The sequence below is a fragment of the Berkeleyomyces rouxiae genome (assembly GCF_048999995.1).
Source record: "Berkeleyomyces rouxiae strain 22BRR77 chromosome Unknown BrBRR77_ptg000004l, whole genome shotgun sequence".
Lineage (NCBI taxonomy): Eukaryota > Fungi > Ascomycota > Sordariomycetes > Microascales > Ceratocystidaceae > Berkeleyomyces > Berkeleyomyces rouxiae.
Window position 1 is genome coordinate 979,177 of NW_027396494.1, and position 22,763 is coordinate 1,001,939.

The 22,763-nt window shown below is 52.8% G+C and overlaps 5 protein-coding genes across 5 annotated transcripts; 3 read left to right on the forward strand and 2 right to left on the reverse strand.

Moving 5' to 3' along the window:
- Nucleotides 1-2,984: 2,984 nt before the first annotated feature.
- Nucleotides 2,985-6,134, forward strand: BROUX77_004491 (uncharacterized protein; the record flags this gene model as incomplete). Its single annotated transcript, XM_073749259.1, has 2 exons — nucleotides 2,985-3,147; nucleotides 3,250-6,134. 2 exons carry the CDS (start codon nucleotides 2,985-2,987, stop codon nucleotides 6,132-6,134), a joined length of 3,048 nt encoding a protein of 1,015 aa, XP_073604948.1.
- Nucleotides 6,135-6,660: 526 nt separating this feature from the next.
- BROUX77_004492 (uncharacterized protein) lies at nucleotides 6,661-8,546 on the forward strand (the record flags this gene model as incomplete). Its single annotated transcript, XM_073749260.1, has 2 exons — nucleotides 6,661-8,414; nucleotides 8,489-8,546. 2 exons carry the CDS (start codon nucleotides 6,661-6,663, stop codon nucleotides 8,544-8,546), a joined length of 1,812 nt encoding a protein of 603 aa, XP_073604949.1.
- Nucleotides 8,547-8,778: 232 nt separating this feature from the next.
- On the reverse strand, nucleotides 8,779-10,643 carry BROUX77_004493 (uncharacterized protein; the record flags this gene model as incomplete). Its single annotated transcript, XM_073749261.1, has 3 exons — nucleotides 8,779-8,935; nucleotides 8,991-9,103; nucleotides 9,159-10,643. 3 exons carry the CDS (start codon nucleotides 10,641-10,643, stop codon nucleotides 8,779-8,781), a joined length of 1,755 nt encoding a protein of 584 aa, XP_073604950.1.
- A 2,396-nt stretch (nucleotides 10,644-13,039) lies between these two features.
- BROUX77_004494 (uncharacterized protein) lies at nucleotides 13,040-14,847 on the forward strand (the record flags this gene model as incomplete). The annotated part of the gene is made up of 2 exons (XM_073749262.1): nucleotides 13,040-13,165; nucleotides 13,219-14,847. The coding sequence occupies 2 exons, from the start codon at nucleotides 13,040-13,042 to the stop codon at nucleotides 14,845-14,847; spliced, it is 1,755 nt and encodes a 584-aa protein (XP_073604951.1).
- A 429-nt stretch (nucleotides 14,848-15,276) lies between these two features.
- Nucleotides 15,277-16,939, reverse strand: BROUX77_004495 (uncharacterized protein; the record flags this gene model as incomplete). The annotated part of the gene is made up of 2 exons (XM_073749263.1): nucleotides 15,277-16,743; nucleotides 16,808-16,939. 2 exons carry the CDS (start codon nucleotides 16,937-16,939, stop codon nucleotides 15,277-15,279), a joined length of 1,599 nt encoding a protein of 532 aa, XP_073604952.1.
- Nucleotides 16,940-22,763: the final 5,824 nt, after the last annotated feature.

Here is a 22,763-nt window from a genome sequence, read left to right on the forward strand (position 1 = left end):
AAACGGAGAGGGCAGAGTTTGGGTTTGAAAACACCAGAAAAAAAAGATGGACGAGGAAGAGGTTGGACTTTGAGCAGAGATGAGATGGTTCACGCCAACATGGAAATATATGTCAAGTGGATAATGTGATAATGCGGGGCGTATATATCAGGTGGGGTACACTGGTGGAATCAAGAAGTCTGGATCAATATCTATCTACTGCGGCGTGTAGCTGGCAAGCGAATACAGATACTGGAGATGGATCGTCGTGAACGTGGGCGTGAGTCTGGGTCTGAGTGCGGTCGTGATCGTGATCGTCAAAGGCGAGAGGCAAGGAATGAATGGAGTGAGGATGGATAGCGTCGGGCTAAAGAAAATAAACAAAAAGTGGCGAATGTTGAAAGAATGGAAGAATGGAGAACTGACAATGGAGGAACAAAGAAAGACTAAGTCAGCAGCGCTTCAGAACGCCATAGCGACGATGAAGATGTGAGAGAGGAAAACTCACAAAATCACAGAGACGGAGAGGGAAGAAAAAGACGATATGGGAAAAAGAAAAGGGAAGGGCTCAAGTAGAAGTTGCCCGTTTTGTTTGTGCGAAAATTCTGCTCATGTTGTTTTTTTTTCTTTCCTTTTCTTCTTCCCTTGATTCCTGGAAATTGAAATGGGTAGCTGCGCTATCGCTATTACAGGCAATAAGAAACTTTGTGCAAGAGCGACAACGTGCACCTTCCATCTCAAGGCTGTGTCAGGGCACACAGTCCAGATGGAGATATATAAAACCTCTGCATTAAGAGGCTGAGGGAGAGAAACAATGGAGAGCTTACGTTTGTCAAATGCAATACAATTGGATGGATAGACTTTGAGATTCACCGACAACGTGTATTCAGCGACATGAGTTTCTTTATGACCTCGTTTGTTGTTTTACAGATCAGCCTGTGCAGTTGATGGTAGAAAATAGACGTGGTTAGCCAGTTACAGCTGGAAATCAGGTTGGTTGCATGCTTCAACAAACAAACAACCCAGTACAGCTAAAGGAAAATAAACAAACCTCACGTCAACACGGCTACCAGGTGTCTGCTAAGCGACGGTGAGCGAGGGGATGCATGCAGATAGGCCAAAGTGCATGGATGGCCGCACTTTGGCCGTCGATGCGATGCACTATGGGATTGGGTTTAGGGTTGTCATTTAGCGAGGCATAATCACATGAGGATGCAGCCAAGAAAGATCTGATAGAAGCGAAGAAGAAGACAGTTAAATTCTACATCCGCGAAAGGGGCGTTTCCGATGTGCAAACAGAGGGAGTCCAAAAAATCCTCAGCTCTGGTTAGATTGGATTCGTCCACTTGTTTGATTGACCGAGATGTCGGTTCGGTGGTGACGTCCGGATTTATCATGATTATTAATCTTTCATCCTTATCTAAGGGTTGCTGACTCCGAAGAACTGCCAACTTTGAATGATAGGGTTGGTAGACCCTGCTGGGATGACCAAGGGTTATCCATGCACACGTGTATATCACGTGCACTTCTGGCTAACTAGCTAGCTAACCCACGTACTATACTTAGACGCCTGATACTTTGTAACAAGCGCAGTCTCAGCCCATACTGCCATTTGGCGGTAAAGAGTGCCAACGGTTAATTAGAAAATGTGGGCAAGTCAATGAGGGGCGGCGTGTAATCCTGGAGAGCCGGACGAATTAGTTGTAGCACGCTTGGAGCATGGGCGTCAGTGTGTGTTTCGCGGGCCTGTTTGGCCCAACACTGATCAATCTAAAAGGGCTAGTGAGAATCGGTCTCTCCTTATCCCCTGCGATAGCGGTAGTAGCGCTAGTTTGGGATTGTGTTAAGGAGGCTGGGTGCAGCAGGTCTGAGGATGGATGTACATACATACATATGTCTTGTAGCCGAGCCAGATTGGCTGGATGACTCGTATCGGAGACTCGTCTGGACAGAGGGGCTCTGTGTGTAGCTACGTATGTATGTATGTATGTATGTATGTAGTCACACATTTACATCACATAGGTATTAGCATACACAGCATCACACTGGCCGTGGCCAACCTCATAGGTGGCGTCAAATCTAGAGTGGGCCCAAGTCCCAACTAGACCAGGCCAGGCCAGGGGCTTCCATATCCTTGTCGGGTCTTGTTTAGGCTTTTTTTGGGGGCTTCTGTTCAGATGGCGCTCAATGAAGGCTTGGACAAACCAAACCGGTGGAGCGTTCGTTGCTTTTAGTCAGCCTCACTCATTGCGGTGTTACGTGCGTTGGCTGAGGAAGCCGATTGCCGCGCAGATTTCCAAGATGCGTGTAGGCACAAGAGGGATAAGTACAGGTACAAGCAACAATACTAGTATAACTAACTGTATAACTATAGCTAGATATGTACGTGTACATACATATATGTACATACAGACACTACTGACTACACGACTTCTGGCACTCATGCAGGTACACTACGGCAGTTTCACCGATTCTCGGGTTTTTGGTCTTGGGTTCTTTCTCGTTTTTTCGCCGTATAACTATGACATGCTCCACCGCCCCTCATTTCTTTGCTGCTATACTTGTAACTACCACTTGCGTAGCTCCCACTCGCTTGTAGCTACTTGTATATTTGTACCGCCACAAACCCTCTCCAACTGCCGCTCCGCCTGGTCTCTCTTCTTCTATTCCCATTTCCATCCCTTTTCCGCCCTCGTCCATTTCCATCTCAAAGCCATCAGCCTTACATCCCCTGGCACCCACTCAACACAACGCTAGCTGTCCCGATTTTTGCTGCCGGCCATTCCGCCTATGCAACCACCCATTCACCCGACTTCAGCCTTGTATCACCCTTCACTTTCTCTGCCCCCAAGTCTTGGATGGCAATCAAAAGTGGCGCGGCTCGACAAAAAAAGATCTTCGGAGCATTTGCGTCCTGATTCGGCTTTGTGGGGACAAAAGTAATTACGTCCATCTGCACCCGTCTAATCTTGGCCTCCGACTCAACCTACAAATACTCTCTCCCCATGCAGGCGCGCAAAAGAAAACAGCCTCCATCATCGGAGGCTTGTTCCGACACCAACACTGCGACCGGATCAATTATCAACCCGGTATCGCTCTCTGATAAATTCCAGGCCATCGAGAATGGCAAACGCCGTGTGCGCAAGGGAACCAAGAGCTGCTGGCAGTGTACGTTGTGTGACCGTGGGCCTTGAGCTTGACCCCTATCATCCATCACCATCCTTGATAGCCACCTCACCTATTGCGTGCTAACAATCATTTGTCTTCAAGGCCGCCGGCGCAAAATCAAGTGCGAGTACAAGACCGACAACTCTGCCATCTGCATCCGATGCACCGAAAAGGGCGAAACATGTCGCAGCCAAGAATACCCCGAGGAGCTCTGCGCAGAAGAGCGATCCGAGCCGACCGTCAGTACCTCGCGCACTGTACACCAACGACTGTCCGAAATGGAACGGGCTTTGAAGCTCGTGGTCAGCGCCGTCAGCCCGGGCAATGCACTCCTCAAAGACTCGTCCATGTCCCTCTCTGGTGCCGCTGCAGTGGCTGACGAAGTTGCCATGACTTGTTCTGTTGATGGGACTAGTATTCTAGAAGACAACGAAACATCAACAGTCGACGGACAAGCCAAGGGCGAGACTGACTCTAATTTCTGGGACGCCGTGAATGCCCCGCCCTCCGGAAACCACACCATGTCGAAGCGCAGCAAAAAGTCGGCGCAACAAAAGACACAAACCTCGCCCACATCACTGAAGCGCACAGTACCACTGACTCTATCCGTAAAATATCCCGCCGCCGTGACCACATCAACTCTTCAGATACCTCCGTTTTGCCAAAACGAAACTCAGGAGGACAACCCTGTGCTCGCCTGGCAATGTACACTGCCTTCGCCAAACTTTCCCGACCCCGCACAGGCGGCCTTGTACTGCTTACCTCCATCCATGCCGCGGTCGCAAAAGCTGGATGCTCTGCGCATGAAGCTGCTACCGTTGTTTCTCCCACAAGAAGATATTAATCGCATATTTGACAACAGCTCCGGCGTATACTTTCTCATGTCGTCTGTGTTTCCCATCAAAGCCATTATAGGCGCTCGGATTCCCGCAGTACAAGACATCAAGACTGTGCCACCACCTACATCACATCCGCTTTGTATGGCCAAGAAGCTCCTGCAACTAGCCGTCATTGTGCAGCATTTGGACTCGGCAATTGACCCTGCTGATCTGACTGTCAAAAAGTCACTATCGACCATCACAGAGGAGTGGAATTCTGCAATCTCGTCACTAATAACTAATGACGATGAACTGCTCGTCAACCTCGAGGGTCTGGAGTGCCTACTGTTGCAATGTCTCTACTTGGCCAACATGGGTAGCTTACGCAAGGCATGGATTGTGTGTCGGCGCGCAATCACCTTTGCACAGCTCATGGGCCTCGGTCAAGGCGTGCGCTTCATGGTACCCTCGGTTGACACTGAGACAGATCCGTCTTGGAAGCCATCGCCAGGTTACTTGTGGTACCGCCTTAATTTCTTTGATCGCTACACTTCCCTGCTTCTCGGACTTGCTACTGCCACACAGGACACTTCGTTTGCCTCGCCCGGAGTCCTGGCTGAGTTGTCGCCCACCGAAAGGTTAGAACGCACCTTGACAATTGCGTCTGCACGAATCAGCGAGCGAAACACACTGCGCCCGCATAATGCTCGCGAAGTTACCATGTCAATCTACAAGCAAATCGCTGCAGTAGCACAGGCTAACGGTGCCGAATGGTGGAAGCTTCCAAATCTCTGTGGAGTCTCCTTCACTGCGCAAAGTCTATTGCCAAACCTGCAGATCATGGTACAGATGCACTTTTTCGGCTTGATGATTATTTTGCATCTTCCTTATATGATGAAGGGTGCTACGGTCGAACACCGCGCTTATAGCAGATGTCGCTGTTTATGCGCGAGTCGTGAGGTTCTTACTCGCTATTGCAGTATGCGCTGCAATGCCATGAGCGGTATGATGTGTAGACACATTGACTACACGTCGCTAGTCGGCTCTATGACGCTTTTGCTGTCATATCTGGATCAAAACTGTCTATTAGACTCGCTCCCTGATAAGGACGTGTGCGAGTTCCGTAGCAAGACAGTGATTGATCCAGCAGAACAAAAGAAACTGGACTGGGAGTTGGTCGTAAACACTCACAAGATTTTGAAAGATATTGCGGAGAAGAACAATGACAAGCTGACGTCCGAGGCAGCGGCTATTATTGAACAACTCATGCCAATCATTGATCCGCAAACGGCCTCAACCGCTGGCCTATGTCACATCAGTGTACCCTATCTGGGCACCGTCACGCTGCGTACCCGTAAAACACCAGATGACGCGGATACCTGCGAGCAAAATGAAGGAACCCCGTCGGTCGATGCTACTTCCACACAAGCAAGAAGCGTGGCACAAAACCAGCCCGCTACTTCTGCTAATCCTACAATGATAGTCCCGGCTTCTGGACCCGAGCCTGCACACCCTACCACGGGAGCATCAATGACGCCAGTGCCAGCGCCAGCGCCAGCACCAGAAGCAGCAGCAGCAGCAGCATCTTTGGTGGTGTCCTCTGACTCTCAACCGCAAACTGCAAATATGGCAATACCAACCCTTCGAACTACAATTAGCTCTGGGGTGCAAGGCATGTCTGATATGGGCGATCTGTTCTCCCTCGATCCAGATTTGACGACATATCTGGATTTTTCTACGTTCCCAGATAGCGATTTCGTCCAAATACCACAGCAACAGGGCCCGGGAAAGCCACTGCACGATCTAACGGCCATTCCACAACACGGCTCCCCACAGAACCACGTCAATGACGGTGTATCCATTGCCCACCGTCAGTATGTGGCTCAGCAGGGACAGGTACACCACTCTCACTGCACACAACAACAGCCCCATCACTACTACAACCCTCACACTGTTGGGCAACACCCTGATGCTCCCGGGGTTGGTGGACAAATGGATGGCCCAGCCATGTCCATGCCCCCTTATAGCCAAAACCAAGGGCAGAATTTACCAGGGCTTACGGCCGATGCCGGGCGATGGGCCTTTCAAGGCGTGGACACAAATTACTGGACATTATTTGGACAGCCATTCAACGAGGACATGGCGAATATGCCACCCAATCAAGGATAAAGAGGGTGGTGAACAGGGGGAGGGGGGAGATGTCGGTTAGCCTGGGAGGTTTTTGTTTATATAACTATATATTTTGTTTGGTTGTATTTGGTAGTAATCTAGAAGCAAAGTCATAATTTATTCATGTTCAATCACGGCCTACAACGAACTGCTGATGTGGAAAGAAAAAGATGCTGCTCATGGACTACTTGATAGAAGCTGGGTTAGAGTATAACCACGCCACACACTGGGCATGATGCGTTAGGGTTACGGTGGGACAAACCTCCAACCGTCCAGGGCTAATTAACCACGTCGTTGGTTCTTCTTACAGAAAAGCGAACACGCTCGAATATCCTTTTTACATGAAAAGCCGTTCGCTGCCCGATTAAATCACTCGCCAACAGACCATTTGAACCAGGACTGAATTCGACGTGGGCATCTACTACCGCTGCATCAAAACCCGCTTGATTAAGCCTCAATGCCGTGGTAGCAACCGTGTCCGTGTCCTCTCTTCTCTCCTCGCTTGTTGTTAATCAAGGCCATCATCATGAGCTCGCGCGCGGCCGTTTTCCGAGGCGGGCTCTTTCTCGTTCTCCAGCAGCTGCTCTCACGCGGCCTGACCTTTGTGGCTAGCCAGGTGTTGTTGCGCTTTCTAACGGCCCAGAAGCTTGGGCTTGCCACCCAGCTCGAGGTCTATTACCTCTCGGTGCTTTTCTTTGCGCGCGAGAGCCTGCGGGTAGCCATCCAGCGCCAGCCAGTTATTTCTGCGTCCGAACCCGAGCATGGAGCCGAAGCCGAGGGCAGTGCCAAGGTCAAGACCACGTCTCAGGGCAAAGACAAAGACGCAAACAACACGGGCGACAGTAAAGATGGCCAGGTGGACGTGGGATCCGTGAGAAAACGCCAGATACAGCGCAACACTTCACAGACCGCAATTAATCTAGGCTACCTTGCTCTGCCCCTTGGCGCTGTTGTCTCCCTGGTCCTCGGCGCCATGTTTCGCCGCGTTTGTACCACTGCAGATTTCGTACCGCTAGCACTGACCGTCTACGCCGTGGCAGCATTAGCCGAGCTTGCCGCTGAGCCTTTTTTTGCGCTGCTCGCTGCGCGTCAGGAATTCGGTGCGCGCGCGGCTGCCGAGTCTGCGGCCGCCATTGCGCGCTGCGCGGGCACGCTGGGCATGGCGTTTTGGGCGGCACGCGCGCACGTCGACGTCGGCGTGCTGCCTTCAGCCGTGGGCCAGCTGGCGTATGGAATCGTGCTGTGGCTTGTCTATGCGCTGCGTGTGTGGCCGGTGGCGCGCGCCGAAGGCTTTTCGCTTCTTCCTCGCGGCGGCTTGCGTGCGCGACACACGAAGACAGGAGACCGACAGCAGGGATACGTCGTTGCGGGCTTGTTCCATCGGCAGACGGTCAGGCTGGCTGCAAGTCTGCAGGCGCAGGGCGTCGTCAAGCACTTCCTGACGCAGGGAGATACGCTCATCGTGTCGGTGCTGGCCAGCCCGACCGCGCAGGGTGTCTATGCGCTTGCAAACAATTATGGCGGGCTTGTGGCTCGGCTGGTGTTTCAACCCGTGGAAGAAATGAGTCGCAATTACTTTGGACGTCTGCTGGCTGCCGACAGCATCGGCGTGACGGCATCCGTGGAGAAGAAGGACAAAGCAGCGGCCGACAAAGACAAGGACAGCGCCCTGGCAACTCGCAGAGAAGCTGTGCGCAAAGCGGCCCATGACCTTGGCATTGTGATCAAGATATACATCCTGTTCTCAACAATAGTTGTTGCTATTGGTCCCGTTGCTGCAACCCCCGCCATTCAGATCCTGGCTGGGACCCGCTGGGCTGCTGACGGAGCAGGGACTGTGCTGGCGCACTATTGCTACTACATTCCCTTGCTCGCTCTCAACGGCCTGACCGAAGCGTTTGTGTCATCCGTGGCCACAGAACAAGAGGTCCACGTACAGTCGCTATGGATGACCGGCTTCTCGGCCGCTTTTGGTGCGGCGGGCTACTTTTTCTTGGCAGTGGCTGATATGCAGGCGTCAGGTCTGGTGTTTGCCAACATTGTCAATATGGCGTGCCGGATCGTGTGGAGCTGTGTCTTCATGTCGCGCTTTTTCGTGCGCGAGGGCGTGGACTTTGATATTCTTGCACTGCGGCCGGGTGTCTTGGCGTCAGTGGCTTGCGTGGCCGCGCCGCAGGCCATTAAGACGATGGCCCAAATGCTAGTCGGCGACGGCGCGACAAACCCCTTTGTCAGACTGGCTGCTACAGGCGTTGCCGCAGTGCCGGTTGTCGTGGCTGTGTAAGTACATCACTTTGTATGATCTTTTCTACCGAGTTGTCTCTGCACGTACTAACGCATCTTTGACATTATAGTGGTCTTTCTGAGCTGCCTTTTCTGCGGCAGCTTTACACGTCCTACCAACACCGATGAGAGCACTGGTCTAATAAGAATCACGAAGCGGGAGGGCGTAATCAGGAGTAGAAACCAGAGCACAATGAACATTCTTCTATGTCACATATACTTTTAAGCTGTAAACAATACCAAACAGACGAACCCATCATTACACAATGAAGCAGAAGCACAGCCCGAGAGGCCAAAGAGACCTTAGAGAGAGAAAGCAATGCGAGAAAATGAGAACAAGGAATAAATGCAGACGCAGGGCTTAGTCGTCAAACACAATCTTGGCCGCGACCTTGCTGGGGTCAACTTCCCGGAAGAAGGCACCGTACACGGGGTGCACCTTCTTCTTGACAGTGGTGCCGAACTTGAGCAGGTCTTCGGGCACATTTTGGTTGGCGGACTTGAGGATGTTGATGAGCCTGTTGTATTGTGTTAGCATGGAGAGAAGCCAGTAGGGGAGCGGGAGTCACATACGAGCCAGAGTGTGCCTTGTCATGCAAGGTGAACAGAGTGTACGCCTCACCCGTCTTGCCAGCACGGCCTGTACGACCGATACGGTGAACGTAGTCTTCGATGGTCAGAGGGAACTAAGTAAACGGTTAGCAATGGATTCCTCGAGCATACCCACGGTGTGGTTCTTACTGTCACGTTGATCACCAGCTTGACCTCAGGGATATCAAGACCGCGAGCAGCCACATCAGTAGCCACCAGCACCGGCGTCGAGCCCGACTTGAAAGCCTCGAGCGACTTGGTGCGCTGGTCCTGGCGCAAATCACCGTGGATGCCGCACACCTTGATGCCGCGCTGGCTCAGGAACGTCTCGACGCGCGTGGCCTCCTTCTTGTACAGGCAAAAGACGAGAATGCGGTCTTTGGCGCTGTTCTTGGTCTGGTATGACTTGAGCAGCTGCAGCAGGCGCTGCTCTTTGGCCCGCGGGTCCACCACCTCGACGGTCTGCGTGATGCGCGTGTTAGCCTGCAGCTCGCCGTCGGCGCGCTGTTTGCCGTTGTTGCTGATGGTGATCTTGACGGGCGAGACCATCATCGTGGCTGCCAGCTGCTGCACACTGATGGGCCACGTGGCCGTGAACATGAGCGTGGTGCGCTTTTCGCGCGCCGGGCACGCGCTCAGAATCATCTTGATGTCCTCCTCGAACCCCTTGTCCAGCATCCGATCGGCCTCGTCCAGCACGACAAACTCGGCGCCGCCCAGCGCCACCGTGCCGTCGCTCATAAAGTCCTTGAGACGGCCCGGCGTCGCCACAATAATGTCGGCGCCCCGTCCGCGCTGTAGCTCGCTGCGCTGCTCGTCCTTGGACGCTCCTCCGTACACGCACACGCAGCGCAGGCCCACCAGGCCGGCCAGAGCCGTCACCTGCTCGGCTGTCTGCATCGCCAGCTCGCGCGTCGGCGACACCACAACGGCCTTAATGCCCTTCTTGCCAGAGGCGGCGGGCGCGCTCAGCTTCTCGACACACGGCAGCGCAAAGGCCATGGTCTTGCCGGAGCCGGTTTCGGCCACACCGACCACGTCGCGGCCCGACAGGGTGTACGGCCATGAGGCAGACTGGATGGGCGTGGGGTTGGGGAACTTGGAAAAGGGCTTCTTGGCCAGAAGCGCGGTCGCGGGCAGATGGGAGAAGGAGAGGACCGGGCGGAAGGGCGCATTGGACTCCTGGTCCTCGACGGTGACAAAGTTTTTGGACAAGAAGGCGTCGACGTCGGCCTGAGGCAGCGCGCTGAGCTCGGCAGACTGCGTGTAGCCGGTGGTGGAGGGAGGGGGGCCGGTGGGCGTCTTTTGCTTCTTGGACTCGGGCTTCTCCTCGACAGCGGCCTCTTCCTCGCCTTCGGAGCGCTTGCGCTTCTTCTTGTCCTCCTTGGCGGCCTTGCGCTCAGCCTTTTCCTTTTTGCGTTGCTCCTTGGCGGCCTTGCGCTCGGCCTTGCTCAGCGTCTCTTCATCCTTGCTCTCGGGTTCGGCAGCGGGGGCGTCGGTCATGGCAACATCGTCGGCGGCCGGGGCGGCAGACTTCTTGTCTTTCTTTTCCTTCTTCTCCTTCTTATCCTTTTTCTTCTTCTTCTTGTCGACGAATTCGGTCGCCGGAGGCGTGTTCACAATTTCGGCGGCCATGGTCAATCGGCGGAATGTCGGTTTCGGATGGATTGTGGTAATACTGACAGTGGTCTGGGTAGGGCAAGTTAGGGCGCTTCTACTAGGAAAAAAAATTGTATGGTTAGCCAACTAGAAAAAAAATAGAGTGTTTTCTCTTATCTCTTATCTTATCGATAACGACAGTAAAGTTACTTGGACTGACACAGAAACCTCCACAATCACAGGCTTCGATGGCGCAGTGGTAGCGCAGTGGTCTCATAATTCATGAGGAGTCTGATTAACAAGTTCCGCAATGTAAAATGCCATCCAAAGGTCGTGAGTTCGACCCTCACTCGGAGCACTAAACATATTTTTTTGCCGATTTTCCAACTTGGGCAGCCTCCCTTTTTGCTTGTCGCCATTCGTAGCCGCAGTAGCCTTTCTGGGCTTTCCGCGCCCGCGTCACCACCGAGTTTCGCACCTGGTGGTAGGCCCCGAAGAAGGCTTGGACAAGTCTCCTTGACGAGACCGATCGCAACCTCGCCCGCGCGGTGCTGACAGCTTTGTCAGGACACGGCGACTTTGCGGCCTATCACCGCCGTTTCGAGCACGAGGACGCCGTGCTCTCCTGTCCCCTCTGCGGAGCCGACACGAGCCCGGAGCACATCTGGGTTTGCCACCACAACCCACAGCGGGTGTCCAGCAGCTTCTTTCAGAAGTTGATCGGTACCAAGCGCGGAGCCTGCTGGCTGGCCGCCAAAGCAGCCAAAGCCCCCACGGCCCTGCTGGCTCACCGCCGCATGAGGCCGGACACGCAGGCGCAAGACGCGGCCCCTCCCGCGCCCCCTCTGCCACCTAGAGACGGCGTACCCTTGGGGTCTCCCCATTAGCGCGTTTGCGCTGCCATCACCTCCTTTTTCCTACTTGTTTCTCTCTTTGTTTGTACTTCCCTTTGTTGTTTCCTTTGTTTTTGTTTTTATGTTTGGTCTGCATCAGCGGCGAGGCCAGGATTCTGGGCCAGGTTTGGGGCCACACAAGCAAAGGACAGCCTCTGGGCTGGGCGGGTGGACACACTTTAGTCATTACACTTTGTGCGGGGGGTTTCTGTATGCATGGTTTGGATTTTAGGTTTCTGTTTCTGTATGTAATTTCTGGTACTACTTGTAGTCCCCTGTCGTATGCCGAGAATACCTCGCGAGTAGACAGGTAAATAAAGAATCAATCAATCAATCAATCAATCAATCAATCGCACCTGGTGGTCGAATGAAGGTTGTGCCAACAGACCGCACCTGAGCCGACCTCTCGAGGCTCCTAAGAAGGCCTGGAAAAACCTTCTTGACGACACTGAGCGCAAGCTCGCCCGCGCTGTCCTGACAGCACTTTCTGGTCACGGAGACTACGCAGACTACCACCGCCGTTTCAATCACTTGAACGCGGTGCTAACCTGCCCCCTCTGCGACGCTGAGACCACCCCGGAGCACATCTGGACCTGCCCCCGCAACCCTCAACGGATGGCTAAGGGCTTCTTCCAGAAGCTCATAGCCACCAAGAGTGGAGCCATCTGGCTGGCATCTAAAGCAGCCAAGAGTCCTCCGGTGCTTCTCGCACACCGCCGTGCGGTAACGGGAACGGACCCGCAGGAAGGGGACTCCCCAGTTCGCCCTCCGCCCGACCCTCCACCGCCTGGTCCGACCCCGCCCGGGGCAGCTTAGCCTCTGGGGCCCAATCTTTTGTCGCGTAACCGCGCTGCCAACCCTCTGGCGTGAACACGCCGCCAACCCCCTTTTCCTTTTTGCACAATAACTTTTATCACTACATCGGCGGTGAGGCCAGGACTCTGGGCTAGGTTTGGGGCCACGCGGACGAAGGACAGCCTCTGCGCTGGGCAGGTGGGAAACCTCCTGTCATTATACTTTGGATAGTGGGGTTTCTGTATGCATGGTTTTAGATTTTGGTTTTTGCTTCTGTTATGTATTTTTCCTGGTACTAGAAATAGTCCCCTGTCGTATGTCGAGAATCCCTCGCGAGTAGACAGGTAAATAAAGACTTTCATCATCATCATCAGCCTTTCTGGGCTCTATTTTTCGTCATCTCGTGCGCTGTTTTGCTTTTTTATGCCTGGATTCGTCTATGGCGGGCGTTCACATATGCATCTATTTGTATTGGTCACACATGTGGGAACCCGCCAAGCACAAACTCCCCAACATGTGAAATGTGATGTGACACGAAGCGATGTGATGACTTGTGCTGTACTAAGCCTTTCAAGTCGAAGCAGTTGCCTTCTTTGATGGATGAGGATATGTAAAGGCAGGCGGTCGTCGACTTGTTTGTTCTTTCCCATTTGTCTTTTCTTCATCCCTACTTTGGCTTTCAGCTTTGAGCACTTGCCGGTTTCTCTTTCACCTCTGGGCTCGGGCACACTTCAAATTCTCACCATGTCCTCTTTCAACGCGACAGCCTCTGCCTTTGAGCGCACGGCGGATAATCTCGATGAAGATTTGCAAGCGGCAGTTCGCAACTGGGAGGCTGGGAACTTTGAAGAATGGCCCAATGATGCCGGCGTGAGTCTCCCCAATGTCCCTCGTCCCGATCTCATGTTAACCGCCGTCTCCAGTTGCAAGGCTTGACGGAAGAGCGCGGTCCAATACAACTGCGGACCACTGGCACTATCCCGGCCTGGGCTGCCGGTTCTTTATATAGGACCGGCCCGGGTGTGTATTCGATTGACATTGACGGGACAGGCCGGTCCTACGAGGTCCAGCACTGGTTCGATGGTCTTGGCCAAATCCACAAATTCGAGATTGTCGCCGACGAGGACGACAGCTCTGATAGCAGCACGAGCGTTTGGTATTCCTCGCGGCGCCAGTGTGACGACTTTGTTGCGCAGGTGCGCGCGGGTGCGACGCAGGGCTTCTCCTTTGCGCAGAGACAAGACCCGTGCGTGGGCCTGTTTGGCAAGGTCATGTCGTGCTTTTCGCGAAAGAAGAGCACGGCGAGGAACCTGCAGGTCACTATCAACCCAGACGTCGGTGTCTACCCACAGGCGTCGGAAAAGATGCCGGTCGATAGCATCACCGGGCATACAGCCAATGTCAAGAGCCTATGGGCGGCAACAGACAATGCGTTTGTGCAGCAGGTTGACCCGGTGACACTCGAGCCCAGCGGCAAGTACACGACCCTAGGCGATCTGGGGGCTGAGTTTGAAATCCACTCGTCTTGTGCTCACGCGGCACGGGATCCTGAGAACGGTGACTACATCAACTATGGGCTAAAGTTTGGCCGGCCGCCCAAATATACCATTTTTCAGCTCCGCGAGGGCAACGACAAGCCACAGGTGCTTGCCGAGATTCAGGAGCCTGGAATTTCAGCCGCCTACATGCATAGCTGCTTTATTTCGCCCAGCTACTTTGTGTTGTGTATCCCGTCAAGTCACATGGCGTGGAATGGGCTGAAACTCTTGTGGAACCTGAACGTGCTGGACACTATTTTGCCCTTTGACGAGTCTCAGAAGTGCAAGTGGTTCGTTATTGATCGGCACCATGGCAAGGGCGTAGTCGGCCGATTCGAAACGCCTGCTGGCTTCTTCTTTCACTCTACCAACGCGTTTGAGGACAGCAATGGCCAGCTTTTCTGCGAGATGATCGAGTACCCTAACACAGACATCCTGTCTGCTTTCTACTGCAATGTCGTGCTTGACAAGAATGGCAGTGGCAAAAGCTTCTGGAAGGACTTTGCCGCCAAGAATCGCAACTTGGGTGCTCTGCGGCGCTATCGGCTGGATATGAGGTCAGCGCGGTCGGTCAATAACGGAGGTCTCGGGCCAGCGCCAAAGCTGGTGGTCGACATCCCCGCACCACATGTTGGCGAGCTGCCCACCATCAATCCGGCGTATGCCACCAAGCAGCACCGCTATGTGTACGGTGCCGCCAATCGCGGGCTGAGCACCATGTTTGATGGTATAGCCAAAACGGACACAGCCTCGGGCAGTGTGTTGATTTGGAGCGGTGCGCAGGGACATACGCCTGGGGAACCCATATTTGTGCCGAATCCGGGGGCGAGAGGTGGAGATGTAGATGAGGATGACGGTGTTTTACTAAGTGTAGTACTAGACGGAGCCAATCGGAAGAGCTATCTGCTGTGTCTGGACGCACGCACTATGCAAGAAATGGGGCGTGCAGAGTGCGAGTTTGCGGTTGCGTTTGGGTTCCACGGTCTTCATGCAGGGAAGAACAGACGGAAGTAGAGAAGAGAGATAGATCCAGAAGGCGATTGGTTTCGGTTAAGGCTGTTATCAGCAACGCTGATATCAGTTAACTATGTACTGCTCACCATCATGTTACTACACTGCAGTCACTTTCACTTGCTCATAAAGTCCAAAGTTTAAGAATTAAAACCTGCAAGGCAGGCAGATGCATTTTCAAGTCAACTAGTCGGAGTAAAAAACCGTAACCCAGTAGAAAACAAAACTCCAGCAACCCAAGATATCAAAAGAGGGTAAAGAATAGAAGAAAGACAAAAAATAAGGGAAGACAAAAAGGGGCTAGCAAGCCAATAAAAGTCGTGGCAGAGACCAAGGCTGGGCCATCATTACCATACCATAAGAATACAGGAGACCAGAAAGAAGGATCCAAACAACCAATCCTCTCACGCGGCCATCTTCTCCAGAACTGATTTACACCTCGATCTTGGTAGCCGTCTCAACGTGCTCGCCCATGTGCTGGGGCTTGTCGTGGTCGGGAATCTTGGTGTCGGCGAAGCGCAGAGTAGGCTTCCAGCCGGCAGACTTCCAGGCGTGGGGCACCTGGGCGTAGAGCTCATCGACCTCCTCAAGAGTCAGGTTCTTAGTCTCGTAGACCATGAAGTAGACAAAGGCAGCGGCCAGGAAGCAGGCGCCAAACCAGATGAAAAAGATCTTGGACTGCAGGTTGGCGTTGCCGGGACCCCAGTTGACCAGGTAGGGGGTTGAGTAGGACAGGGCCCAGTTGACCAGCCAGTTGGCAGCGGTGGTGGTGGCGACGGAAACGGCACGGATGCGCAGAGGGTAGATCTCAGAGCAGACAACCCAGGCCAGGGGACCCCAGGTGGAGGCGAAGAAGAAGATGTAGATGCAGATGAAGGAGATGGCAGCACGCTGCGCGGCCAGGTTCTTGACAATGGTGACACCATCGGCAGTCTGGTCGGTGGACAGCGTACCGGTCAGCGCGACAATCAGCTGAGACACAGCCATACCAGCGGCACCAATGAGAAGCAGCGAGCGACGACCGTACTTGTCAGTAGCCCAGATACCAGGAAGCGTGGAGACCACGTTGATCGAGGTGGTGATCATGGAGATGACGAAGGGGTTGTCAATGCCGGAGTTCTCAAAGAACTTGGTGCCGTAGTAGAAGATGAAGTTGATACCGGACAGCTGCTGGAAGCTCTGAACGCCAACACCGGTGATCAGACGTCTCAGCATGGGAGGCTTGAAGGCATCGAGCATGGAGGACTCGGAAGTCAGCGACATCTCGTACTCGTGGTTGGCGCGAATCTCGGCCAGCTCGGCCTGAATCTCCTCGTGGTCGGGGTCCAGGCGGCGAAGACGGCACAGGGACTTGGCAGCCTCCTCGTGCTTGCCCTGCTTGATCAGGAAACGGGGAGTCTCAGGCAGGAACAGCATGCCGCCGAACAGGATGAGAGACCAAGCGAACTGGACAGCAATGGGCACGCGGTAGGAGGTGGTGTCGTTGTTCTTGTGGGTGGCGTTGTTGACAACGTTGGCCAGCAGCAGACCGATGGTGATGGCAAGCTGGTACGAGCCGACAATGAGACCACGAATCCACTTGGGCGCCGTCTCCGACTGGTACAGCGGGATGATGGCCGAGATCAGACCGACACCGAGACCAGCAAAGAAGCGACCAGCGATGAAGAGATCCTGGCTAGTGGCAGCTGTCTGCATAGCAACACCGAGGTTGAAGACCCAGGTGACCAGAACAAGACCAAGGCGACGACCGATGCGGTCGGACAGAAGGGGCGAGGCAAGAGAACCGATGAAGGTACCGACGGAGAGGATAGACACGATCAGGGACTCTTGTCCCGAGGTGATGGCGGGCGAGCCATCGGAGTTGGTGTGGCCGGTGCTGAATTCCTTGAGCCAGTATTTCTAGGAGTGTGTTAGCCATTGGTCCTGACAGTAGAAGAAGAAGAAGAAGAAAGGTAGCGCTTACCATGGCCAGGATACCGGAAATGGTTCCGGTGTCGTATCCGTAAAGGACACCACCGAAAGCCGCAAACATGCCGACGGCGATGGACGGCCAAGTGGCACCAGCCGTGGCGGGATGATCCACCAAGAAACCCATGGCGAATGTGAATGTGTTGGTGGAGAGAGAAGATGAAAGTAAAGAAGATGGAGGAGTGGACAGAGGCCGCTAATATAGGCGGGCAGGCAGGCGATGAGCAGATGGAAAGGGAAGTCGAGGAACGACAAGAGAAGAGACAAGAAGATGTCTTGGAAGAGGAGGAAAGGAGAAGAGATGAGATGAGTGTGATGATGATGATGGAAAGAACAAAAACCGGATGAGAAGAGCGGATGAAGTCGATCCTTATATAGAAATTGCCAAAGGTCTTCTTTCCATAGTTTCTGCTCTTGCCATGAGGTTTGCTGTCATCATGCCGTCCATGCCTTAGGAGCTCCCGAAAAGGGCAATAACACCACGGTCCATCCATCAAGATGGAGCCTCTGGTCTTGCGTTCTGGGGACGGTGTGAGAATATTGCGGGGAAATGAGGGCAAGCACACGCCCCCCTCGCACCAGCCAAAGGAGGCAAATAGGGCGTGGGTGATGTGGGCTGTTGACTCCTCGTCCAGCGACATCTGCAAGCAACTACCAAACGACACCATAATAGTTTCCTCCCTTCAGCGGAAGGGGGGTGTGGGGGCGTGGGAAATAACAAAGGAGAAAACAACCTCTTGTAGATGGAGAAAAGAGAGGCAATTTGACTAGGGTTGGGGGGCCAGTTTAGCGCTACCTGGACATTCTCTTAGTCTGGATTCCCAAGAGTGCAGTGGTGCTATGGTCACGTCCCCGGTATCCCCAGAAAATTGCCAGGTGGGTCTGGAGAACGAGAACGAGGACAGGCCCTCCCCCGGGCGGCTGCAAAGTGGGAGTTCTGGGGTCGCCTAGGGCTCTGCTCTGAGTCTGGAGTCTGGAGTCCCAAGACCCACGATCCCAAATCTTGTGGCGGTTTGGTACTTGTCCAGATGTATACACCTACGTTATGTTACTGTTACTGTACACATGTGGGGAAGTGTGTGTGGGGAGAAGGCCCCGGAGCAGGGCCGAATGGTAAGCTACATCGATGATGATGAATCTGATCTCTCTATTTACCTATCTACTCGCGAGGAATACTCGGCATCCCGCAGGGTATACCACATCAAGACAGCCAAGGCTTGCGTGCAATAACCTGCAACTAGAAGCAGGGCCTTGCTCTCATGTGGGTGTCTGCACACACTTGCCGGCTCCTGGCTGAGGTGAGGACAGTAGGGCAAAGCTCTGTACTGCCCAGAATGCGGGGGAGTCTAAAATGTCCGATGTGTTTATGCTCACCCGGTATTGCAATATTTGAACAACGTCTGAGGTACCACATGTGTAGTTGTACTGGTTAAATGTTAGGGTCCACCAGGGTTATGGTTGAACAAGAAAAAAAGGAGGCTCTGCGGATATGCAACAACATCATTCTTTCCCTACCATTGGGCAGCCTCGAGTCCCTTCGATACGTCATGGACAATTGCGCCGAGAAAACTTGCAAGGTTGGGGCAGTGCTGCGACTGTGAGAAAAAAGAAGACCCTTCCTTTCACCTTCAGTGTCTTCCCAGATTTGCCCTCCGATCTTGAGCCTCAAGCCAGGCCCCCTCCCAAAAAAGAAAAGTGGCGCACAAGAGCAAGAGTCACGGGATCACGTGGACAAGGCCCGGAGCCGGAGCCTATCACAGCGTCCCAAAAGGGCTACAATATGCAGCGCAGGACAGGCATCGTGGAACAAGATTGGCTGGCAGATGCCATGGGAGTTTTCTCTAAGTCTTTTTTTTTCTTTTCTTTTCTTTCTCCATCTGTTTTGGGCTGCACAGCTGTTGTGCCTTTTTTGTTTCCCTTTTAGGGTGACTTTGGCATGAGAGAAAAAGACAGATAGAGAGAGACAGAGAGGGCTCCGATGAATGGGCGCATTCGGCGACGGCAACAAGCCACTGTACTTGCTGTTCTCTTTGCCAATTGTGTGGTTTCTTTAGCCTCCTTTTTCTTCCTACTACATTCTCGTGAGGACCCTATGGAGAGAGATATAGTTATGTACCATGTGCATGTGCATATATCTCGCGGTCTAGAAACAGTCACATGAGTATTGTGTAAAAAAAAGGGTCTAGCTCACTGGGATCTGGGACAGCCCCTGCTGTAAGCACGAAAAGCAAACAGTGGCCAAAGTCGCAGTCCCAGCCCGACACGGCGGGCGCCGTTCTGGCTTCTTTCGTGGCGGTGTCTGGTAGGGCCGGCGCTAGAATCGGGCGATCGGGCTGTGTGGCGGACTGTGGCGTCGCGCGACAGCGTGAAGAATGTGGCTGAACACGTCAGACTCGAAAGGGTTATTTCCTTGTGCAGGCGACATATGTAGCCACATGGTTACTTGTATTGTAGTACAGGCATATTTACGGCATCAAGCTCGAGTCTCCGGGGCTCGCAGCAAGTATGGAGATGCATGTGCCACTAACTGACGCAGAACCACATAGTGAGCCATATAACCATAGTTATGCACATATGCACATAGCAAAAACTCGATATTTCATGTGAAGCCCAAGTGCCCAAGGCAAACTTGGTCTGTATGTGAGTGCTCTGTGGTACATGTTGTCCAGGTCCCTGCATCACCGAAGCCAAACAGAAAAGTAAACGCCTCGTGGTTTCCCTCCTTTCCTTCGAGATCCTCTTGTCTCTTGTATCGCTAATTCTGTTCCCTTTTCTCATGTTGTCTCCTTATTTTTCACCCCCCGCCAGCCAAGACCCCGATCCCTCCCTCTTCTTCCCCCCCAGAAAGCTTAAACACTAACGAGGCACGCCTTGTCTGTCACTTTCATTCAACCGTGTGTGTGGTATTCGGGCCGACCGATCTACGCTAGCTTTACTCAAATTTGTCGGTGCAAGCAATGGACCAGAACCTGGTCATGAGGTCTTGGTGCTACACACGTACAAGTCCACATAACTAGTCATTGTCAAAAATAACAACAAGCATTCGTTGAATTCCGCAAGCATCCGCATATAGGCGGACACTGGTAGAGCCGCAATATTTGTAGTGTGTGTGTGTGTGTGAGTGTGTACATAGTTGCTCTTCGACAGAGCCTCAATTTCAAATTCTAGGCCACATGATACGAGGTCAAGCTGACCTGCTCGCCGTCATCAGTAAAAAAAAAAGAAATAAAAATAAAAAGACGATGCAAAGCAGCAACATGAAATGATGAACACGAAAGTAAGAAAAAAAATAGCCAAAGCCAAAAACAAAAAAGAAAAAAAAACAAAGAGCCACTAACAAGGAACCAACAAGGAACAACAAAAGAACAAAAAAACTAGTTGCCGTTTCTTGGCCCCATGAACGGGCCGAATTGGGTGGACTCCCTGTCCTCTCGGCTTCTTCTGGCCTTCTCTTACACGCACACACGCGCAGCGAACGCAAAGAAAAGAAGCGGGTTTGAGACTCTGAGACCTGACTCCGCCGCCAACAGAACGAGCGAGCGCCTCTTCCCTTTCCCCAGATGGTCGTGTGCCCGCCCCATGGGGGATAGGAACGGAGACGGGCCATTATTATTATTATTATTTTTTTTTTTTTTTGCTCGAGGTTTTGGACTAAAGCTTCCGTTCTTACTATGCGACTCTTTTGACAAATGATTTAGATAATTAGTCCTTGTCTTTTTTCTCCCTTTTCTTGCATTGTTCCTAGTGCCGATCTAGATGAGGCCATGCAATGCCTTTCGCAGTCACTGCGCCAGTTATTTCCTCTTGCTTCATGTCCTAGCTGCTATAATAGATTGGCCTGGGCTTCACGCATCAGTATTATAGAGCGAGCTGAGAGGGCAAGGATTCGCCAGCAGGTGGGCGGACACGAATCTGGGGAAAAAGAACTCTGGGGAAATTCTGTGCACCATCATGAACTTCTTGTTTTTACCTTTGTTGGATTTTGCGGGGGGAAATACCAGGTCTCGAGCTTGCATCAGTCAGTTCACAAGCGTACACAAACTGATGCTGTCATTTCAATATTCGTCATTCTTGTCGTCTTGTCGTTGTACTCGGCATCTAAGCGGTCCGATTTCTGGATCCAATCTTTGCGGACTTCAAGCAAGCTTGACGTGCGGGGTAACAGAGAGTTGGAGAGCTACTTTCCTGTTTCCCCTAGCGTTCTTGCCTCTTGCTTCGATTCTCCCTCCCCAAAAAAGGCCGACACAGAGAGCAAAATCTGGGGAAACAACTGAGGCTGACGTATAGCCAAACTCAAAAAACTGTTGGAGAAAAAAAGGCCCTGTTCTTTTTTCGTGTCCTTGTTCCTGTCCTGTTTTGGTTGTTTTTCTTTTTTTTTTCTTTCTTTTTTGGAGAGCCACAGAGATCGCCTGGGGTAAAAGCAGCCTCGAGGTGGAAAAAAGGAACATGCGTACATCTTGCATGTATCTTTTTACATACAAAGCTAAGCTTGATCTTGTCCGCGGTGTTGCGCTTTGCGAGCCCAACATCAAGCATGAAACCAAGTCTAAAATACTACTAGCCAACTAACTGTGTAGTTAATGAAAGTAATACCTGTAGCTAGTGCACGGGTCAGCCCCCGACACAAGCCGCCAGGGCACTGCGGGTTCCTCTACCTGCTTATTTTCATGCAAAGCGTGTTCATAGCTAGTTTTCCCAACCGTCTCAACTCCCGTCAGTCTTGTCACGCGTCTCCAGAAACACCAGCGGCTTACGACCATCGGCAGACTGGGTCGTTCTTACCAACGGTTGGTCGGTCGGTCCGTCTTGGCCTTGCCTGCATAGTTACTCGGACATCTGTCTCTGTGAGTCTGTTTTGCCTCCCAACTAACTGGCAAGCGCTCAATAGGCCCAGAACCACGGACGAATACACTTGGCTTGCTTTGGCGTTGCAGACGGACACTTCGACCGTAGTACAATCTTAGTGTGTACGGTATGGCATATATTGGTGTGCTCGTATGCATATGAGGTATGACGTGCCTCAAGTGCAATGATGATATAGAGCTAGATCCCTCCTTTCCTTGACTGGCCTGCTTCTTAATAGACCGAGGTATGGCCGACATTCATTTGACCCGTTTCGTTTCAGTGAACAGGATGGCCAAGCTAAAAAAAAAAGCCAAGAATTTTAACGGCTCTTCAAGTGCTGCCAGTATGGCAGACAGCGCGCCCGGACATCCCTGTTCTCCTAGTCATGAGCGCCATTTTCGCCTTCTTTTTGTTAGGGGCTTCATGGGCTACCTGTTGCGCACGCCCCCTGGACAGCTGGGTCTTGTTGTTCCATACACCCCTTTTCTGGGGCCCCAGATTCATGCAGTGAGATGACAACGGCTCGCCGACGACACATCCCCAGAAGCCCTCAATGAACTATTCCGGTGATATGTGTATGTACATACACACATGTAACTGTAAAAGCATACATCGTCTTCAAAACGCTCGCCTAGTGCTTCCCTGGACGGTTGGTCGCCCGAGACTAGCAGCTTTCGTGAGACGCAAAGTGTGGGGTGACCTTCTATGTAAAGTGAGATCCGCGTGATTTAGGACCGGGGAGTTGATATCGAAAGGGAATCTGCCAGCAGGCCGACCGGCCCTTCTTTTTTTTCTTTTCTGGGCACGGGAGAATTAAGGTCAGATTCCCCCGCAAGATGCGGTGTGGCCATGGCCTGTGATTCTGGGGAAGAAGGAGAGATAGGCTTCGAGCTTCCGGGGCTGGTAGTGAATAGCCAATAGAATAGTCTGGGGAAGAAAGGCGGGGGACGCAGCAGGCCGCCGGACGATACGGCGGATGAAAGGACTACGGACTTCGAGGTGGCCGGACGCGTGCATGTGTGACACACCAGCCACTGAGTCTCTTAAAGATCGGAGTGCACCGTGGACGTCTCGGACCGCTCACTCGCTCTCGCGTCTGTCCATAG